General features: G+C 38.7%; 1 protein-coding gene across 1 annotated transcript in view; it reads right to left on the reverse strand.

The window, feature by feature from the left end:
- Nucleotides 1-386: 386 nt before the first annotated feature.
- The window catches only part of LOC114686115 (zinc finger protein 728-like), a 46,375-nt gene continuing 25,585 nt past the window's right edge, over nt 387-21,176 (reverse strand). Inside the window, 4 exon segments of the mRNA XM_037209577.1 lie at nt 387-4,503; nt 5,337-5,432; nt 5,922-6,048; nt 20,396-20,554. Of these exon segments, the coding sequence (XP_037065472.1) occupies nt 2,789-4,503; nt 5,337-5,432; nt 5,922-6,048; nt 20,396-20,554 (2,097 nt within the window). The 3' untranslated portion in view covers nt 387-2,788.

Raw genomic sequence — 21,176 nt, forward strand, 5'->3', positions numbered from 1 at the left:
GCACGTGCACACACACATATGTATGTATAAATGTATGTATGTATGTATATATGTATGTATGTATGCATGCCCAAGCAAGAGTCAGAGGACAACCTTCAGAAGTAATTCCCTCTTTCTGTTTTGTGGGTACTGGGGATACAAATAAGGTTTTGGGTCTTGTTGGCAACCATGTTTCCTCCCAAAGAGATCATGCTAGCTCCAACTACACAACATCAAATGATAATATTCCTTCCCTTGTTCCCAATCTTACATTCATCTCATATTTAAAATAGAATCTAAATTAAAAAGTTTAAGCCCGTGGTGGTGGCGCAAGCTGGTAGGATTTGCTGAAGGAGGCGGAGGCAGGAGGATCACGAGTTTGAGGCCAGCCTGGGCTACCAAGTGAGTCCCAGGAAAGGCGCAAAGCTACATAGAGAAACCCTGTCTCAAAAAATCAAAAAAAAAAATTACAATGTACTTCATAATTTGAAGCATTTAAACATCTCCAGTACATATCTAATGTGAGGCTCAAAACAAACTCCTACCCATAAGCTCCTACAACCTAAAAACCAAGTGTCTTTTTCTACCACACAATGACACAGAACAAACATGCAATTCTAAATCAGAATAATTACAACACACTACAGAAGGATTAGCCCCAAATCCGGAAGGGCAAATATACAATCTGATACTTCCACTTTTTATCTGAGACTTCTGCAGCACTGGTGTTGACTTCAATGTGGCTCAACCCCTCTAGCTTCACCAGAAAGGCACACAATCTATATCCTAGGTATGCACTCCTCATTGCTTGTAGTTTTCTTCATATCCTGTATTTCCCACTATCATACAACTGGCATCTCCAACACCTTGAGCAACATAATAATTTGGTTTTAATAACAAATTATTTATAACATCAATCTTGAGTGAACTGCATGATTCTAACACCTATTATTTGTTTCTTTCCAGCACAACAAACAATGATGTCACATAAATTCTAAGCAATACCTCCAAAGTTCCAACATTCTGAAGGATTGCTCTGCTACACTAATTCCCCTCTACTCATTAGGGAGGTTGAAATACTTTGCTATATTCTTTGCCTTCACAAAATGTTTTCTGCTATAACCTCATTTACTCTTATGAAGTGCATATGTTGGACAAAGTTACTACTAGAATCATATGCAGAAGGTTTCTACATAATATGAATTCACTTGAGGTTAATTAAAATCAAGTTTAAACTAAAAGTGTTCCACATTATTTGTATTTGTAGGTTTTTACAATGAAGGAAATTTCCTGATATAAAGGTGTGTCAAATAACCTACTGATGAGTTTAGAGTAGTTTCTTTTAAATATGATTTTTTAGATTTGAGTTTCATTTGCTTTTTCAGGAGTCCTCTACACTAAGGTGTTCAATTGCCAATAAAAATCAGTAAATCTTTATAATATTCTTTGTAACAGTGGGGCTTTTTTTTTTCCAGTGTGAATGCTCTAGTGAAAGTTAAGGTTGAACAAACATCAGAGCCTTGTGACATTGTCTCAAATATGAAGCTTCTGATGATAACTAAGGTATAAAGAAGAGTGGGAAGCCTTGCCATATTCTTTATTCAGTTTGATTTCTGTTGGTGTGACAAAAGTCATGGCACACAACTACATGGGAGAAAAAATGGGTTATTTCAGCTCACAGACTGCACTTAATCATTCATGGAACCCAGGGCAGAACACAGCTGAACTCTACAGCTGCAGGTGAAACAGAAACCATGGTGGAATGCTGCTTTCTGCTACCATCACTCTGGCTTGGTATCAGTCAGCAATCTGATACACCTGTGATCACCTCTCCAAGAGCGGCACATCCAAGGTGCACTGGCATCCCCAGTGGTCTAGATTCATCTACATTAGTTAGTATTCATGACAATGCCTCACAGACATGCCCATGGGTCAATGAGGTCCAGTCATGTACTCACTTGAGACACCATTACATAGTTTATCTGTGTGAAGGTTATCAGAAGCAAAATAGGGCATAAGTATTTGCAAAGCTTATCAATATATGTTCTTTGGTGTTGATAATGATTAGAAATATTATTGAAGACTATTCTGAATTATTTGGGCTTATCAAGTTTTGCACAATTTGGAGAACACTTCTGATATGATAGCCAGGTGAAGACCTTGCCACAATCTTAGCATTTATAGTGCACTTTACCAACATGAACACTATGATGTGTGTATATGCATGAAGGACATCTAAATAACTGACCACAGATCGTCCATTTGCAGAGGCTAATCTGTGATTTCCTTGGTGTGCAGTAAGGAATGAATGATCAATCAAACCTTCTCAATACTCTTCACATCTGTATGATTGCTGCTCTGTATGAGTCCTTTCCTTTTGTTTAAGGTTTGAGGAGCTTTTAAAGGCATTTTCACACTCTTCACAGTTGCGTTGTTTCTCTCTGGGATGAATTCTGTGGAGGTCAGAGATGTTAACTGAAAGATAAAATTCACCGTATTCCTCATATGTGTATGACTGCCCTCTATTGTTAATTCTTTTGTGTGGGTAAGGGCTGAATGATTCCAAAGGCTTTACCGCATTCCCCACACTTAGAGGGCTTCTACTCAGAATGATTTTTTTTATATCTTTTATGGTCTGATGAAGTGTAAACATTTTATGAACATTTTACAATCTGCACTATTTCACTCCAGTATGAACTCCCATGTGTTGAGAAATATTGGACAGTTAGCAACATTTTTCACACTTGTGGCATTAATGTCCAGTACGAATTATCAGGTATATCAAAAGTTCTTACTGAGTACAAACGATCTAGGCACATTCTTCAGACTTGTGAAGTTTCTGTCACAAATGAATTTTTCGATGTTGCTTAAGACCAGAAGACTGGTAATAGCTTTTGCCACATTCTTCACACTTGTAACGTTTCTCTCCAGTATGAATTATCCGGTGTTTAGAACGTGCTGTAGAACTTCTAAAGTCTTTGCCACACTCTTTACACCTGTAGGGTTTCTCTCCAGAATGAATTCTTTGGTGATCCTTAAAGTTTTTAGTATTGTTGAGCACTTTGCCACATTCTTTACATTTATAAGGGTTCTCCACATTGTGAGTAAATTTGTGCTGACATAAGTATGATTTTGTAGAGAAGGCTTTTCCACATTTTTCACACTTGTAGGGTTTCTCTCCAGAATGGGTTATCAAGTGAGTAGAAAGAATCCGGGAAGTCCTAAAAGCCTCACCACATACGTCACATTTGTAGGGTTTCTCACCTGTATGAATTCTCTTGTGTTCAGAAAGTGATGATGGACAATGGAAGGCCAGACCACATACTTTACATTTGTGGTGTTTCTCTCCTGTATGAATTCTCTTGTGTTTAGAAAGTAATGATGGACAATGGAAGGCCTTGCCACATAATTCACACTTGTAGAGTTTTTCTCCTGTATGAATTCTCTTGTGTTTAGAAAGTAATGATGGACAACGGAAGGCCTTTGCACATACTTCACACTTGTAGGGTTTTTCTCCCGTATGAATTCTCATGTGTACAGAAAGCACAGATGGGGCACGGAAAGCCTTGCCACAGACCTCACACTTGTAGGGCTTCACTCCTGTATGAATTCTCTTGTGTTTAGAAAGCAATGATGGGCAATGGAATTCCTTGCCACATACTTCACACCTGTAAGGTTTTTCTCCAGTATGAATTCTCTTGTGTACAGAAAGTAATGATGGGAAACGAAAGGCATTCCCACACACTTCACACTTGTATGGCTTCTCTCCTGTGTGAATTCTCTTATGCTTAGAAAGTATTGATGGATAATGGAAGGCCTTGCCACATACTTCACACGTGTATGGTTTCACACCTGTATGAATTTTCTTGTGTACTGAAAGTAGTGATAGAGCACGGAAGGCCTTGCCACACACTTCACACTTGTAGGGTTTTTCTCCAGTATGAATCACTTTGTGTTTAGAAAGTAATGATGGAACACGGAAGGCCTTGCCACATTCTTCACACTTGTAGGGTTTCTCTCCTGTGTGAATTCTCTTGTGTACAGAAAGTAATGATGGTGCATGGAAGGCCTTGTTACATGTTTCACACTTGTAGGGTTTTTCTCCTGTGTGAATCCTCTTGTGTTCAGAAAGTAATGAAGGAAAACGAAAGGCCTTGTCACATACTTCACACTTGTAGGGTTTCTGTCCAGTATAACTTTTCTTGTGTTCAGAAAGTACTGATGAAAAATGAAAGGCCTTTCCATTTACTTGACATTTGAAGGGTTTTTCCCTAGTATGAATTCTCTTGTGTTTATTAAGTAATGATGGACCATGGAAGGCCTTAGCACATAATTCACACGTGTATGGTTTCTCTCCTGTATGAATTCTCTTGTGTTCCTTTAGTAATGATGGGACACGGAAGGCCTTATGACACTCTTCACACTTGTAGGGTTTCAATCTTAAATGAATTCTTTGATGCTTACTAAATTTTGATTTCCAATCAAAGGCTTTGCCACATTCTTTGCATGTGTAGCATTTTTCCCCTGGTGAGTAGAAGTTGAGAAATGAATGAAACCAGAGAAATATTCTTTATGTTTACAGTGCTTATTTTTTTAAAATAGAAACATTTATATATACTTGCATTTTCCTATATAAATAATAAGCTACATTCAACTTTCTATACCAGTATTTAACAAAGCCTAATTTAAAACACACAATTAGTGGAAATCATATAACCTTCCATTGAAGGAAGAAGATCATGACATCTAACATGAAAACAAAGGAATATCAATGAAAGTCAATCATGTAAGAAAGGCATAACATCAACAATTAAGAAAATTCTTAACACAATTATGCTACTAGAAATTAGCCCCCTAAACAAATATAGAAATTTTATAACTACATAAAAACAAAGTATAAAAGTAGTCAAACTTCAAAAACACCTGAACACAAAATATATGTGTATACACACACAGAGAGAGATATGAGAGAGTTGGTTTTTGAAGTTATCAAAGTTGGGCTGCAGAAGAAGACAACTGTCCATAATAACATTAAATAATACACTTCAAGATTCAAGACAGGAAATTTTATGCCTATCTTAGGAAAAAATAAATAAATACCCATGTTAAAGTTTTCTTAGAAATAACAGAGTTTGGCTGTCACTGTAAACACAAACTAACCTCACTATAGGGAAAAATGAAGCTTATGAGACTCAGATCATCCTAAACATCTAACAGATAGACCCCTTTGACAGAAGGAGATCCTTAAAAAATTATTTCCACCAGAACACTATGTATTAATGCTCAAGAGAAAGTCTGGCTTTCTGTTGGATCTCTGAACGTCCACTCTGTCCTCTGTCCCCCTCATTCTTACACACCTGCTTGCATGGCATCTGCTGCTTGTCTCCTCACACCATAAGTCTCTTGTCTTTGCTCCAGAAATGTAACCAGGTATGGCTTACAGGAAGCAAGACCTATTTTTGGAAAAGAGAACAACATTGTAAATGTGTTCTTCTGGGGAATAATATGTCCTCCCTGAGAGTGTGTGTATAAGGAATAAGAAGATACGATAAGGATCATAGAGGATTAGCTCTTCATGTGTTACATGACAGCCACATCGGAATGCTTAGGAAGAATTTAGGATTTGCAGATCCTGAGTTTCATGTCCCTTAGTTACAAGGAAAAATAATAAAACTAAAGTGTGTGACAGTCTCTTTAATGTGTACATGCTCTGCTCATACTACTTACTTTCTAATATTAGCACTAATGTAAAGGATAATTTAAAAGATGGAGGGTTGTTATGAATACAGGAAGAAATGAAATAGTTCTGAGGTATATGAATAATCTTCATTATCCTTAAAAGTAGCACTATGAACTTCATTATTGGAATAACAAGCTCCAAATGAAATATTGTGCAAAGGGAGGAAGTTTCACGCTGAAGACATCATGGAAATGATCCTCACCCAGGAACACAAGGTTGTTGTAATTCTCCAACATCACATCTCTGTACAATTTCCATTGAGCAGGGCCCAGGCAATCCCACTCCTCTGCAGAGAAATAAATAACCACATCCCAGAATGACAGTATATCCTGAAATAAAGTAAAAAGAATAAGTACCACATACTGTGTTGAGTAAAATTGTCAGTAAGAGTATAAATAACAAAAGGCATCATATACTTCTGGATACAGGCCCAGAGTGAGAGGAGAGATAGAAGTATTTTAGATATAAGTAGAGTTAGAACCCTAAAATACTTCTGATGTACTATGATGATGTTACATAGGACTCATCATTAAGGAAATTGAATGGCAGAAGAGCCTAGAAACTCCTAGGAATATTACACTTTTAAGAATCATAAAATAGTGAGTGCATCTATAAAACAATATGTTGGGGCTGGAGAGATAGCTCAGCAGTTACCAGAACTGGCTGCTCTTCCAAAGGACCTGGCTTTGATTCCAACATGGCTGCTCACAACTGTCTGTAATTCCAGTTCCAAAGGATCAAACAATGTCTTACAGATGTATATAGCAAAACAACTAAGCTGGAGAGATGGCTCAGTGGTTAAGAGCACTGACTGCTCTTTCAGAGGTCCTGAGTTCAATTCAGAGCAACCATATGGTGGCTCAAAATCACCTGTAATGAGATCTGGCGCCCTCTTCTGGCCTTGCTAGGACACATGCAGACAAAATGATGTATATATAATAAATCTTAAAAAAACAACAAAACAAAAAACCATACAGATATACCTCAGTTAGGGTTTTTATTTCAGCAATGAAACCCCATGACTAAAAATCAAGTTGGGGAAGAAAGGGCTTATTGGGTTTACACTTCCATAGCACTATTCATCATCAAAGGTATTGAGGACAGGAACTCAAACAGTACAGGAACCAGGAGGCAGGAGCTGATACAGAGGCCATGGAGGCATTCTGATTACTGGATTGCTCCAACTCTTTCTTTCTTTCTTTTTCTTTCTTTCTTTTCTTTTTCTTTCTTTCTTTTCTTTCTTTCTTTCTTTCTTTCTTTCTTTCTTTCTTTCTTTCTTTCTTTCTTTCTTTTTTATAAATCAGGGCCGCCAGCTCAAGGTTGGCACCTCCGAAAATAGGCTGTGTCATGCTCTATCAATCACTAATTAAGAAAATGCTCTACAGGCTGGCCCATGTCCTGATTAAATAGGAAGCCTGTAGTGGTTTGAGAGCAAATGGCCTTGTTGGAGTAAGTGTGTTCTTGTTGGAGGAAATGTGTTAGTGTCGACAAGGACTTTGAGGTCTCATCCACACTGAAGCCATACCCAGTGAGACAGACCACTTCCTGTTGCCTGCATAAGATGTAGGACTCTCAGGTACTTCTCCACCACCATGTTGCACCATCAATGATAATGGACTAAACTCTGAAACTGTAAGCCACCCCAATTAAATATTTTCCTTTATAAAAGTTGCTGTGGTTGTGGTGTCTCTTCACAGCAACAGAAACCCCAACTAAGACTGAAGTTGGTACCAGCGACTGGGGTATCGCTGAGATAGCCTGACCATGCTATTGTTGGAGGATATATGGACCTTGGGACTGTGGATTAGAGAAACCGTTGAATGCTTTAAGTTCTGCTCACTGGCCATATTAGTAAGAACATGGAAGACAGTCATGCTGAGTGTGATCAGATGAACTGTGGGGGCCTAGTTCAAGAAGATTCAGAGGAGAAGAATTTTAGTATGTTGCCTAGAGATCATTCTTGTGATATTTTGGTGAAGAAAGTGGCTACATTTTGTCCTCGTTCACCTAGGGCTAAAGTGAAGAGATTTGGATTAATATCTCTGGCAGAGGAAATCTCTAAACAGCCTATTATAGACTCTTTCATGTGTTTTTTAATGTTCATGCTTATACAAATTTAGAAAGAAAAGTAGCAAGCTGAGGAGAAAAGGAGCACCAGGGAGAGGAATACTGCTAAGCCCTGTGTTCAAGGAGATAAACAGATTAAGAAATGGACTAAATGGTGTAATGACCTCAGGGCAAGTTTGTACCTAGCTAAATTTCCAGAAACTAGTTTTCCAGCTAGTTTGTCTTTAAGTCTTTAAAGAGAGACCAAAGTAATATAAGAAATTTAAGCTATGTAAGGACAGGAAATATTATAACACAGGGAGTTTGGACCTTATATGGTGCCTTGTTAATTTTGAATTTTTAAAATGCTGATAAATGAATTGCAGTAGCTGAGTGACATTGGATTGCAGAAATTGCTAAGTTAAAACAACCTATATATTTTAGGAATGTCTTAACTTCAAAATAGAAGACAGAAAATATGTTGCACTGGAGGAGAGGTTATATCTTTGTTTCCACAGGAAATAAGTAATGGTTCTTGGCAAAAATTCATGAAGATCAGATTTGATTGGGGGAGACCTCCTGAAGACCTTGGTTACAGACATGAAGAGAAAAAAAAAAACAAGAAAAACTACAAGACAGGTGATGTACATGCCAATTCCCTCTACATGGGAACAGCTCTGAGACTGGATAAGACATGATAAATTTTATTGGCTATAGAGTCATAGAGACTTATTACTAGACACCATCCTTTCATGTGGCATGGATAGAGGTTTGGTTATACAATCCAAACAGACTTAGAAAGTTAACAGATGCCTTTTATCTGCTCAGAGAACAAAAAAAACATCTTTAGATGACTTGTGCACACCATACATTCCATACTTGTGTTAATATACACTCACACATATTTATGCACATATACAAACATGTATGTGTGATAAGTGTGTGTAACCTTTAAAAGTTCATGTGTTTTCAGAAGAAAAAGGACTAGACACCAATGAAGACAAGTAGTCCAGGTGTTCCAGTCTCTTAGAATACTTCTGTTGCAGTTTCCTCAAAATTCTACATCCAGAAGAGTTTCAATGCTGCTGGCTGAGATGGTCTAGCCTCACAGACTACTCCAACCAAGACTTCAAATAAGCTCTACACTTTCCCTCACAGAGAATAAACAAGAAATAATACAGCTAGCTCTCCTAGGATGTGACCATTGTCCCAATTTTCTCACTGTTGTCTAGAGATGCTGTTGCTCCCAGACAATAGGAAGCAGCCTAGAGAACACAATACCCACATTCCCAAGAGGTGGGGTGGGTAATCTTTGGTCATTTGGTGGGTTATGGATGTGTGTCATCATAGAGGGTGGTTGGTAACAATTTGCTACTGGTCATTGTCAGGAAAAACAAACAAAGAAAGGAGATTAGATTCTGGGATATGTTTCTGAAGGGAAAAGTGGGGGATTTGGTATAGAAATGAAGTGATAAAAGGGTGGATTGTTGAGTCTACTTTTGAACAACCACTAATTTCAAATATTTTACATTGGTATTTTTGTATATTGATACCAATTTAAGGTTACTTTTGTTATACTGTATATAAGTTTTTATTTTTGTTTAAGGTATTTTACCCATACAGCTCACTCAAAAATGTAATGTAAAGTTCCAGTCTATAGGCAGAAGTTTCTGTCCCTCCAGCATCTCCCAAATACCCAGCAGTCACTTTTCAAATTATTGACTTGGAGGCTTAATATTAATTATAAATGCTCAGGTTTATTACTAACTAGCTGTTATGCTTAAATTAACCCATAATTCTTATCTATGTTTAGCCACATGGCTTGGTAGCTTTTCTCAATGCGGCATTCTCATCTTACTTCCTCTGCATCTGGCTATCTACTCCTGACTCTGCCCTTTCTCTTCCCAGAATTCTCCGAGTCTGGAAGCCCACCTATACTTCCTGCCTGGCTACTGGCCAATCAGCATTTTATTAAACCAATTCCAGTGACAAATCTTTACAGTATACAAGAGGATTATTCCACAGCACTAGTCCTTGAAAGCTATTTAGGATAATAAAGATATACAAGTTAGTAGTTAGTCACCTATAACAATCATACTTATAGTCATGTTAGGTATGTTTTCAAGGTCAAAGAGCGATATATTTCCAATAAACAAATGGTCTTCAAACACTTCAAACACCTGCAGAATATGCCATTTACAATGTTTTAATAACCTAAGGCTTTTTGTGACAGTCAGGCATGTCTACTCCTGACAGCAGAAATTTACTTTAAAAGGGAGGATAAGCATCCTCCATATGTATCCTCCATACATACTCTATGTGGAGTTTGCTTTCAATAGGGCAAAGCTAGCCATTTGGGCAAGAAACTGCCCTTGCCTTGAGTGTTGACAGTATGCTGTCCAAATTGTACAAGGACACAGAAAAGGCGGTTGCCAAACTTTGCCAAGACAAGGTGAAACATTCCTTCAAAAATTCCTACTTTGCAAAAAGTCTATCATATATCCTAGGCTTGTAGGCTGAAGACGGATGCCCTAACATTGCAGAGGAAGCTTGGGTTACTGTCCAGGAAGCCAGATGTCTCTGTTGTTTCTATAACTTTGGAAGTTGCTTTCTCTACACTTCTTGTTTAATCGGGTAATATTATATCCTTCTCAGTTCTCTGATGGACATTGAAAACTAGATAGTTATACAGATCTTTGTTATCAAATTAAGAAGAAAACTTACATAAAAGGCATTAAGTTTATAAGGTTGAGAAACATCAAAGCATAAGTTTTTATCTAAGACAATGTTTTTAGGTCTAAAAAGATATTCTAGGTTGGTAACACAAGTTATGATAAAAAGTGAATTAGGCACAAAACTTTGGACTCACCAAGACAGGATAGATAATGGAGTATTTTTTTTCCAATTTTTTCAAACACTAATGAACTGGACATTGTGAATGTAATTCTTACCTGCTAATTGTTCTTATTGTATATAGATTTACTGTGTTAGAGTTAAAATATTTTCCCTTTTATTTATACAAAAAGGAGGAAATGTTGTAGGATGTTTGTACACTGTTTGAAGATATATTGCTGTGATTGATATAATAAAGAGCTGAACAGCCAATAGCTTGGCAGGAGATATAGGTGGGACTTCTAGGCAGAGAGAGAAGAGGAAGATGAATCCAGGTGTGCAAGACACATTAGGAGACACAGAGAGGAAACAGGAGGTGGGAGATGGAAGAGAGGTAATGCCATGTGATAGAAGGTTAAGATAAATGAATTAATTTAAGTTATAAGAGCTAATTATGATAAGCTTAAGCTATAGGCCGAGTTTTCATAATTAATAATAAGTCTCTATGTTGTTATGTGTGAGCTGGTAGTCCCAACAAAAAAATACTGATGCAGGATGCTGTGAAGGTGAAGCCTAGATGTGGTGGTATTGTTCCCCAAAATATTGTGCATGCTAATAAACTTATCTGTCCTGTCAGAGAACAGGACAGCCACAATATTAAACATAGAGGATAGTCAGTGGTAGCACAGCCTTTAATCCTAGCATTCCAGAGGCAGAAATCTCTCTGGATCTCTGTGAGTTCAAGGCCACATTGGAAACAGCCAGGCATGGTGACTCACACCTTTAATTCCAGAAAATGAACCTTTAATCCCAGGGAGTGAGGCAGAAAACAGAAAGATATATAAGGCGTGAGGACCAGAAACTAGAAGCATTTGGCTGGTTAAGTTTTCAGGCTTTTGAGCAGCAGTTCAGCTGAGATTCATTCTGGATGAGGACTCAAGAGGCTTCCAGTCTGAGAAAACAGGACCAGCTGAGGAGCTGGCAAGGTGAGATAGCTGTGGCTTGTTCTGTCTCTCTGATCTTCCAGATTTCACCCAAATACCTGGCTCAGGTTTGATTTTATTAATAAGTCCTTCTAAGATTCTTGCTACTCCTGGATTGCCTTGGAGACCCCAAGATGTCGAGATGCCAGAGGCATGGGATACCTGCTGAGGAGAGCTGCTAACAGGGAGTGGAACCAGCCCAAGAGAAAGAAGTATGTTATAGTCAATAAAGCTGAAAAGAAATGGAGATCTGAAGAATGTTTTGACATCAGACATGGAGATGCAGAGTTTGGAGTTTGCCCAGCTGGCTTTTGGTCTTGCTTTGGTCCAGTATTTCCTCACTTTCCTACCTACCTATCTTTTAGAATGGTGATTTATATCCTGTGCTATTATATGTTGTAAGTATATGATCTGCTTTTGGTTTTGGTTTTTATAGGGGATTACATTAAGAGATTGCATTAATCTCAGAAGAGACTTTGAACTTTGACTTTAAAATAAATATAAGACTGTTATAGACTATGGGCACTTTTGAAGTTGGACTGAATGTATTTTTGCATTTTTATATGACTACAAGCCTTTGGGTGCTAGGGCATGGAATGTGGTAGCTTGAAAGAAAATGCCCCCCAAAGGGAGTAGAACTATTAGGAGGTGTGGCCTTGTTAGAGTAGGTGTGGTGTTGTTTCAAGTGTGTCACTGTGGAGGCGGGCTTTGAGGTTTTATATATGCTCAAGCCACACCCAGTGAGACAGACTACTTCCTGTTACCTGAAGATGTAGGGCTCCAAGGTACTTCTCCAGCACCACGTTTGCCTGCACATCACCATGTCACACCATAATAATAAGGGACTAAACCTTTGAAAATGTAAGCCATCCCATAAAATGTTTTTCTTTATAAGAGTTGCCACAGTCATGGTGTTTCTTCACAGCAATAGAAACCATAACTAGCCAGGTGGTGGTGACACATGCCATTAATTCCAGCACTTGCAAGGCAGAGGCAGGTGATCTCTGAGTTTGAGGCCAGCCTGGTCTATAGAGCTAGTTCCAGGACAGCTAGGGCTGTTACACAGAGAAACCCTGTCTTGAAAAAAACAAGAAAGAAAACAAAAAACGAAGAAAAAGTAAGTATAACTAAGACATCCCCATTAGGGAGTGGCACTATTAGGCAGTGTGGCCTTGTTGGCATAGACATGGCCTTGTTGGAGGAAGTGTGTCACTGTGGGGGTGGGCTTTGTGGTCTCTTGTGCTCAAAATACACCCAATGTGGCTCACAGTTGCTTTTGGTGCCTGAGGATGAAGATGGAGAACTCTCAGCTCCTTCTCCAGTACCATGTTTGCCTGCATGCCACTCGCCATGACAATATTGAACTAAACCTCTGAAACTGTAAGCCAGCCCCAATTAAATGTTTCCCTTTATAAGAGTTGCCATGATCATGGTATCTCTTCACCGCAATAAAATCCTAACTAAGACAAAGCCAAAATTCCTAACACACAAAGGCCAGTGAAAACACAAACAACATCAAAAATAAGCAACACAATGACAATTAACAATCACATATCAGAACAACTAATGCCTTCCATTGTGCCATCAAAGGACAAAGGCTGGGTGAATGAATCAAGAAACAAAATCCATTTTTTTTTTTCTGTCCCCAAGAAACACATTTAAATGATGTCTTTTTTTTTTTTTAGATTTATTGAAGTTTGTTTTATGTGCATTGGTGTGAAGGTATTAGATCCCTGTGGAACTGGAGTTACAGACAGTTGTGAGCTGCCACATAGTTGCTGGTGATGCCCTTTATGTTTTCCAATGGAATAGAACAGGTTTTCAAAATATTCTCTTATTATACCCTGAATTTCTTTGGTGTTTGTTTTAATATATCCATATTCATGTCTGATTCTGTTAATGTGGTCTTCTTTCTTTTGGTTAGTTGCAACAAGAGTCACTCAATCTTACTTATCTTCTTAATGAATCTGATGCGAATTTGTTGATCATTTGAGTCTTTTTGTTTGATTTAATTTTAATAATTTCTCTTCTGATTTTCTTGTTTTTCATCATCAACTGGGTTTGGATTAGGTTTGTTCTTGTTTTTCCCAACTATTTTTATTGTATAATTCAACCATTTTTGGTGCTCTTCCTCATATTTTCATGTAGGCAATTAGAGCTACAATCTTTGCCCATAGGATTGATTTCAACAGGTTCCAGATGGTAGTCTTGTTGTGATTTCATTTTCATTCATACATATTTTTATATATAAATGAACAAAATTAAAGAAGAACTTAACAGCCCAAATGGACCCAAAACAAATGGGGAGACTGAAATTGTAATAAACAGTCTTCCAGATAAAAAAATTATTCCATGTCCAGATGGATTCACTACAGAATTCTCACAGACATTCATAGATTTACAGCTAATCATTCTTCAAATATTAAAAAAGAAACAGAAGGAGCACACTCAAACGGACTTCTATGAAGCCTGTATGGTTCTTAATAACAAAATCACGTAAAGACAAAACAACAACCAAGAAACACTAGTGGATAATAACAATAATGAACACAGATTCAAAATGCTAAAAAAACAACTTGCAAAGAGAACATAGGCACACATCAAAAAGGTCATCTATCATGATCAAGTTGGCTTACCCCTGAAATGCAGGGATGTTTCAAACATACACAAGTGAAGAAATGTAATAAACCATGTAAATAGTCTAAAGACAAAAAAAAATCGCATGATCATCCCAACAGATACGAAATGTCTTGAACAAACTCTAAAATGCTTTCATGATAAAAGTGCTAGAGAATGGAGAACTAGAGGGCACATATCTCAATATAATAAAATCAATATATGAGAAAACATCCAGCCAAAATCATCCTAAATGAGGAAAAGTAAGTAAGTAGGGAGTAAGTAGGAAGTAAGTAGGGAGACACAGCTACACACTATCCATATCCTTTTGCAATATTGTGCTAGAAGCATGGGTTGAATCAATAAGTCAAGAGGGCAAAGCATGCCTATTTGTGGATGACATTATATTATACAAAAACAATCTCAAAAGGTCTACTGGAAACCTTCTAGAAACACGTACAAATTCAGCAATGTGGCAGAATAAAGAATCGGCTTGCACCAATTAAAGTTTTTCTATACACAAATAACAAACATACAGAGAAAGAGATAATGAGCATAGACCCATTCACAAAAGCATCAAAAGAACGTAAAATGTCTGGAAACGTAACAAATCAAGGAGGTGAGTGCCTTTTACATGGGAAACTTTAAACAAATGAAGAAAGTGATGGACAACAACATTAAAAAATAGAAACACATCCAATGCTAAGGGGTTGGTAAAATTAATATTGGGAAAAATGATCACTTTACCAAAATCAATTAACAGATTCAATGCAATCACATTCAAAATTCCCATCTAATTTTTCAGAGAAATGAACACTATCTTACAGTTAATACAGAATCACGAAAGAACCCCACATAGGCAAAACAACCCTGAAAAAAAGAACAATTATAGATTACTACAGATTTCAAGATATATTATAGAGACATAGCAATGAAAACAAGATGGAACTTTCAGACAAGAGACATGTAGACTAGACCAATGGAACAAAATCGAAGACCCAAACATGAGCACATATAACTTCAGCCATTTAACAGCTGACAAAAATGCCAAAATACACACCGGAGAAAAGAAAGACCCTTCAACCACCACACCCATTTAGTGTGTTTTTAAGAATCTTTTCTAAAACATGGTTCTTATGGAGCCTAGGCTTGCCTTGAATTTGCTATGCAGCAGAGGGTGACTTTGAACCCTAGGTTTCCTGATTCTTCTTTGAAAGTGTTTCTTGTCTCTTCCTTGAAAGTCAGAGATAACAGGGATGTGCAACAGAAAAGGCTTAATTCAAAATATATGTTAATACCTGGGGCCAGTAGGTTTCACACGATCATGGTTCTGTATTTTCTCTGCATCATAAGGAAGCTGTTTTGTTGTACAAGGCAGTGTGTTTTTCCTACGTCACAGAATGTTACTATTTTCCCTACAGATTAGAGACATTAACTAGGAAGTGTTGCTGTGGATATCACTCTATGTAAATAAAACACTGATGGCCAATGACCAGGCAGGAAGTATAGGCAGGACAGAGAGAGGAGAATTGGGGAAACAGGAAGAAGGAGGAGAGAGACTACAGCCACCGCCAGGAGAAGAGCATGTAGAGATGCCGGTAAGCCACCAGCCACGTGGCAAGGTATAGATTTATAAAAATGGGTTAATATAAGGTAAAAGAACAGTTAGCAAGAAGCCTGCCACGGCCATACAGTTTATAAGTGATATAAGCGTCTGAGTGATTATTTTATAAGTGGATTGTGGGACTGCGGGGCTTGGGGAACCTGGAGAGAAGCCCTCCAGCAACAAATGGTGCCCAACGGCTCGAGTTTCCACCTTAAACCTGAGAATATTTAATAACCAATTCTAAACAGAGCCAAAACCAGGTTCCTGCTTCTTGTCTCATACGGGCAGCTAGATGCGGCAAAACGCAAGTTTGGACACTGCGGGTTCCTGGCGGGTGCGTTTAACTGGCAGTATGGCGGGAATGAGGCGTCTGCCAGCGGCAAATTAAGCTGTGTGGTAGATTTAGTCTTTACTAGTATTTTTTTTTTTTTTTTTTTAAAAAAAAGAGGTTTCTGGGCTACACGCTGCTTTGATAAAAGCTTAGACCCACTATTTCTGAGACTTGATGACTCCCAGAGCTGGCGGAAAACGTACCACTGCCATGTTGGGAAGCTGAAGTGGGCAGAGCCAGCAGCCACAGCGCCGTTTCAGGCTTACAACGGTACAGTTTAAAGCAATAGGCTCAAGGCTCAAGGTAATATAAAACATAAGCCACATAAAGATGGCTACCACACAGAGAATCTGGATTATGTTCTCTTTGATATTCATAACTAAAGAAAAACATTTGATTACAAAAGCTGTTGAGTTATGCCAAAATGTATATTTTAAAGGTACCTTGACTTCAAAATTTGGATATAAGGATATGTTACTTTGGAAAAGAGGTTCTGCTTTTGTTTCCACAGAAAGCCAGAGGCTGTGGACTTGTTCCAGATTAAGATACATCAGGTTTCACCAGCCAAGACCCCTGAAAGGACTCCGATGACACCATGGCCCAGATGATCCAACATCCAGATCGGTTTCAAGGCAACTGGTTCACACAATACAGCCTCACGGACTACCCCATAGGTCTAAAATTTTCTTTGCATCCCCATAAGATACAGCGCCCCCTCCAGCAGGAAGTAGTAAGAGATGCTACGCCCAAATTCCCAAATATACCAAGCTGGCTTTAGAGGTGGAATTGGCTCACTCCCCCTCTAAACCCAGACATATTGCTTTAAAAAAAAAAAATGGTTAAGTGATTCTTGTGTCCCAAATCAGAAGAGCCCTCTGGTGTGGGACAGAGAAAAACCAATATTTTTATTTAAAACAGGTTGATTATAAATGTGATCTCTTTCTAAAAAAGAAAAGGGATATGATATGGATATATAGGATATGGAGATGATAAGATAAAAGGGTAGATTAATGAACCTACTTTTAAAGAACAACTTGTTTAAAATGTTTTACATTGGTATAGATTTTAGTTTATGTTTAAAATGTTTTACATTGGTATAAATTTTAGTTCATTGATACAAACTTGAAGTTAATTTTGTTATACTGTATATATATATATATTTCTATTCTTGTTTGAGGTATTATGTTTATATAACTCATTTAAAATTGTAATGGATAATTAAAAAATAGATTAATAATTAGTCATCTATGATAATCATATTTGTAGCCATGTTAGTTAAGTCTTCTAGGTATACATAGATATATTTCAGATAGATAGGTAATCTTCAAACACTTCATAGACCTAGAGAATATGGCATTTAAATAACTTAGAATTCTGTTGACGTGAGACACAATTGCTCCTGGCTGCACCAATTGATCCCGAGAGAATGTTGGGCTTCTAAGACATTTCCATTTGGAAGTTTGTCTTTTGGCACAAAATGGCCTACTGGGCAAAGAACTGCCTTGCCTTGATGGCTGACAGTACAAATGCAATGCTGTCCTTTCTGGACAAGTGGGACACAAGGAAAGCGACCACTGTACTCTGTCAAGACAGGGTAAGATGGTCTCTTAAAATTCCTGCTTCTAAAAATGGTCTGTCAGATACTCTAGGCCTGTAGCCAATTTGAATGCACCAACAATGCTGAAAAACATTAGGTGACTGTCCAGGCTGCCAGCTGTCTTGGTCTACTCTTGCAAGATTCCCGAAAGTTGCTTGCATCCATCTACCATTTCTCAGGTACCATTATGTTCCTTCTCAGGTCTTTGATGTGGTTGAAGACTAGATAGTTGTAATTTCCTCAGTTATGATAAAAGATAAGTTAGCTATAAAACCTTAAACTCACAAATATAAGATAGATAGGACATCTTCTTTAATATTGTAACTATAATTCTTGCTCGGTAATTGTTTTGTTATATGTAATTTTACCATGTTAAAGTTAAAACCTTCCTTTTTAAAAAAAGAAGAAAGGGAAGTGCTGTGGATATCACTCTATGTAAATAAAACACTGATGGCCAATGACCAGGCAGGAAGTATAGGCGGGACAGAGAGAGGAGAATTGGGGAAACAGGAAGAAGGAGGAGAGAGACTTCAGCCACCTCCAGGAGAAGAGCATGTAGAGACGCCGGTAAGCCACCAGCCACGTGGCAAGGTATAGATTTATAAAAATGGGTTAATATAAGATAAAAGAACAGTTAGCAAGAAGCCTGCCACGGCCATACAGTTTATAAGTGATATAAGCGTCTGAGTGATTATTTTATAAGTGGATTGTGGGACTGCGGGGCTTGGGGAACCTGGAGAGAAGCCCTCCAGCAACAAAGTGTCTATTATTTTATGTATGGTTAGAAACCCACTGAGAATTCTAGTAGATAGGACAAAGTGGTTTGAAACCCATGTTTCCTAAGAGAAGACTTCAATATCATAAGCCAGTCTCCAGCACAAACACTGGTTAGACTGAAGAGGATGATATATGCAACAGCACATGAGATGGGGGAGGGGCTGTGAAGGAAAATTACTGATAAGAGGATTGTCTGGTTGTGAGTGAAAAAACTCTTCGAAGGAGTCTGTGTCTGCAGAGACTGATGGACCATGTGGAATTTCAGAACTGTGGAGAGACTGGAATTTTGCAGGTTCAGAGAGTAATTGCCTTACCTTGGGCTACGTTTACCCTTCAGAAACATTCATTTCTTCCATAACTGTGTAGTGGACCAAATTGCCGATGACAATAGATAAAGGAACTTTTAGAATCCACTGACTTGGCAGAACATTAGCTTCCATAAATCCAAAAGCCAAGAATGCCAGATAGTATCTTAAGCAGATAGAATACCACCACCACCACCACCATCTCATAGTCCCTGCCTCTCTGGGGTACACACCAATGTATTTTAAACTTGCTTTGATTAATGACATTCTTTATTCTGTAAACCCATGTAACTACATGCATGTTGGAGCATGGAATTTGGGGTAATCTAAATCTGTGTTTCCAGCTAATGGCCACAAAAATGGCTCCAGACTAAACTGTCTCTTTTTCCGTTTAAGATGAGAGCTAAGGTTTTGCAGTGACAGGAACCTACTACATGCAAATCACAGGAACCTGAGTGAGCCACAGCCTTCCAAATTCATCTTTTATTTTCTCTATCATAGTAAAAAAAAAAAAAAAAAAAACCAAAAACTTGGGTAAATCATTCTAGAACTATTCAGGGAGCATCAGTGGACCACACTCAGTGACAGAGTATGTTTAAGGGAGATTAGACATGTCTATAAAGTGAAGAAATAGAAGAAAAGCATATGACCAGAGAGAACAATGTACAAAGCCCACCAGATCAGCAGGGCTGTTTTTCCCCTTCCCGTTCAGAGATATTCAAGGCCTCTTCTGTTAATCATGAGGTCCATTTCTCTCATCACACTAAGTCCTCTCTCACATCTGAGGAGTCCAAAATACCTGACGTCACACAGTCTCAAATGGAATTGGATGCAGTATACTCTCTAGTATATTTGACTCTGCAGTGTAAAATCTGTAATTCAGTGGATTGTACAAAGACGGGTTAAACCAATTACAAGATTATTCTGTGGCTATACAGGTGTATTAATGTGACAATTCAGGTCACAGGAATGTATAATAGACATACCTATTCCTCCAGAGAAATTCATAAATCTAACAATTCATTCCAAAGGAAAAGGAATTAATATCCCATACAACAATCGCCCTTACAGGACTCTGTCCCTGGAAACTAGGAACTTTAGAAACCTCTGCAAGATCAAGCCAAGCATACTAGGCCAGCCATAAAATATAGCAGGCGCTAGATGTCCACGTGTTCGAAAGTCCTCAGAAATCTCACAACATCGATGTGAGCAAGGGTCACTCAGGGAGAGCATGTTTCCCTAGCAAAGCAAGAAAGTGAGCTCTCATCACCTCCTGAGACACCAGTAACCTTCTCCACCCCTTGACTACTAAGCCAGCCCTCCAGTCCCAGAAGCACAGGTGGACACGGGCAGCAGGTTGTTCTAATAGACTGGACACTCACAGCATGTGGCTTTGGCATGACGCCCTCTCCCCTGACCAACCTGCACCCAGGTGCAGTGGCCCAGCCTAGGTCAGCACAGCTCCTCCAGGTCGGCTTCTCCTGCCTCCCAACCAGCCCAAGTCAGCTCCCTCCCTCCGCGCTGGACCCGCCACCGTGCACAGTCCCTCAGATCTGCAGGACAGCGCTGCACCCTGCACCAACCTCCATGTCAGAGATGCAAGCCCAGTGCTGAGCAGGACACTCGCCTAACTTTGGGGAGAAGCTAAGTTTGAAGACTGACGCCGAAGTTCGGTATCCCAAGACCCTTCTTGTGATGTCATCGTGGTCGGAACTACATTTCCCACAAGTCAGAGCGAAGGACTTCCAGGAACATAGGAAAGTGATTTATTTGTGCAGTGCCTGGGTTCCTGTCCAGCTGTGTGCAGATGAAGTTGGAAGGAAACAGGCTTGAGCTCAGGGACAGCCACAGGGGATTCGGGATGTTGCAGCCCTGCAATCTCAGCACCCGATGTTAGCCTGTGAGCCGAGCCTTTCATAGTAATGTTTTTATTACGTTTTCTTGTTATTTTTGCTAAAAAGTTGTGATTTTAAAGCTCAGTTCTACTTGTTATGCGACCTTAACTACCGCATGAAAACTCATTTATCAGTGTTACTTAAAAATAAAGAAGCAGGGGCTGGAGAGATGGCTCAGAGGTTAAGAGCACCGACTGTTCTTCCAGAGGTCCTGAGTTCAATTCCCAGCAACCACATGGTGGCTCACAACCATCTGTAATGAGATCTGGCACCCTCCTCTGTATACATAATAAATAAATAAATCTTAAAAAAAAAATAAAGAAGCAGAAACCTAATGCAGGACTGAGCATCATCTCCTCAAGATGCTTCTTGAAACCAACCTTGGTGACCCTGCCTTTCATCCAGTCTCAGGCACTAAAGACAGAAGAATCAGAAAACAAGACTAACAAGGACAATTTATAGACGGATG

The sequence above is a fragment of the Peromyscus leucopus genome, chromosome 11 (assembly GCF_004664715.2).
Source record: "Peromyscus leucopus breed LL Stock chromosome 11, UCI_PerLeu_2.1, whole genome shotgun sequence".
Lineage (NCBI taxonomy): Eukaryota > Metazoa > Chordata > Mammalia > Rodentia > Cricetidae > Peromyscus > Peromyscus leucopus.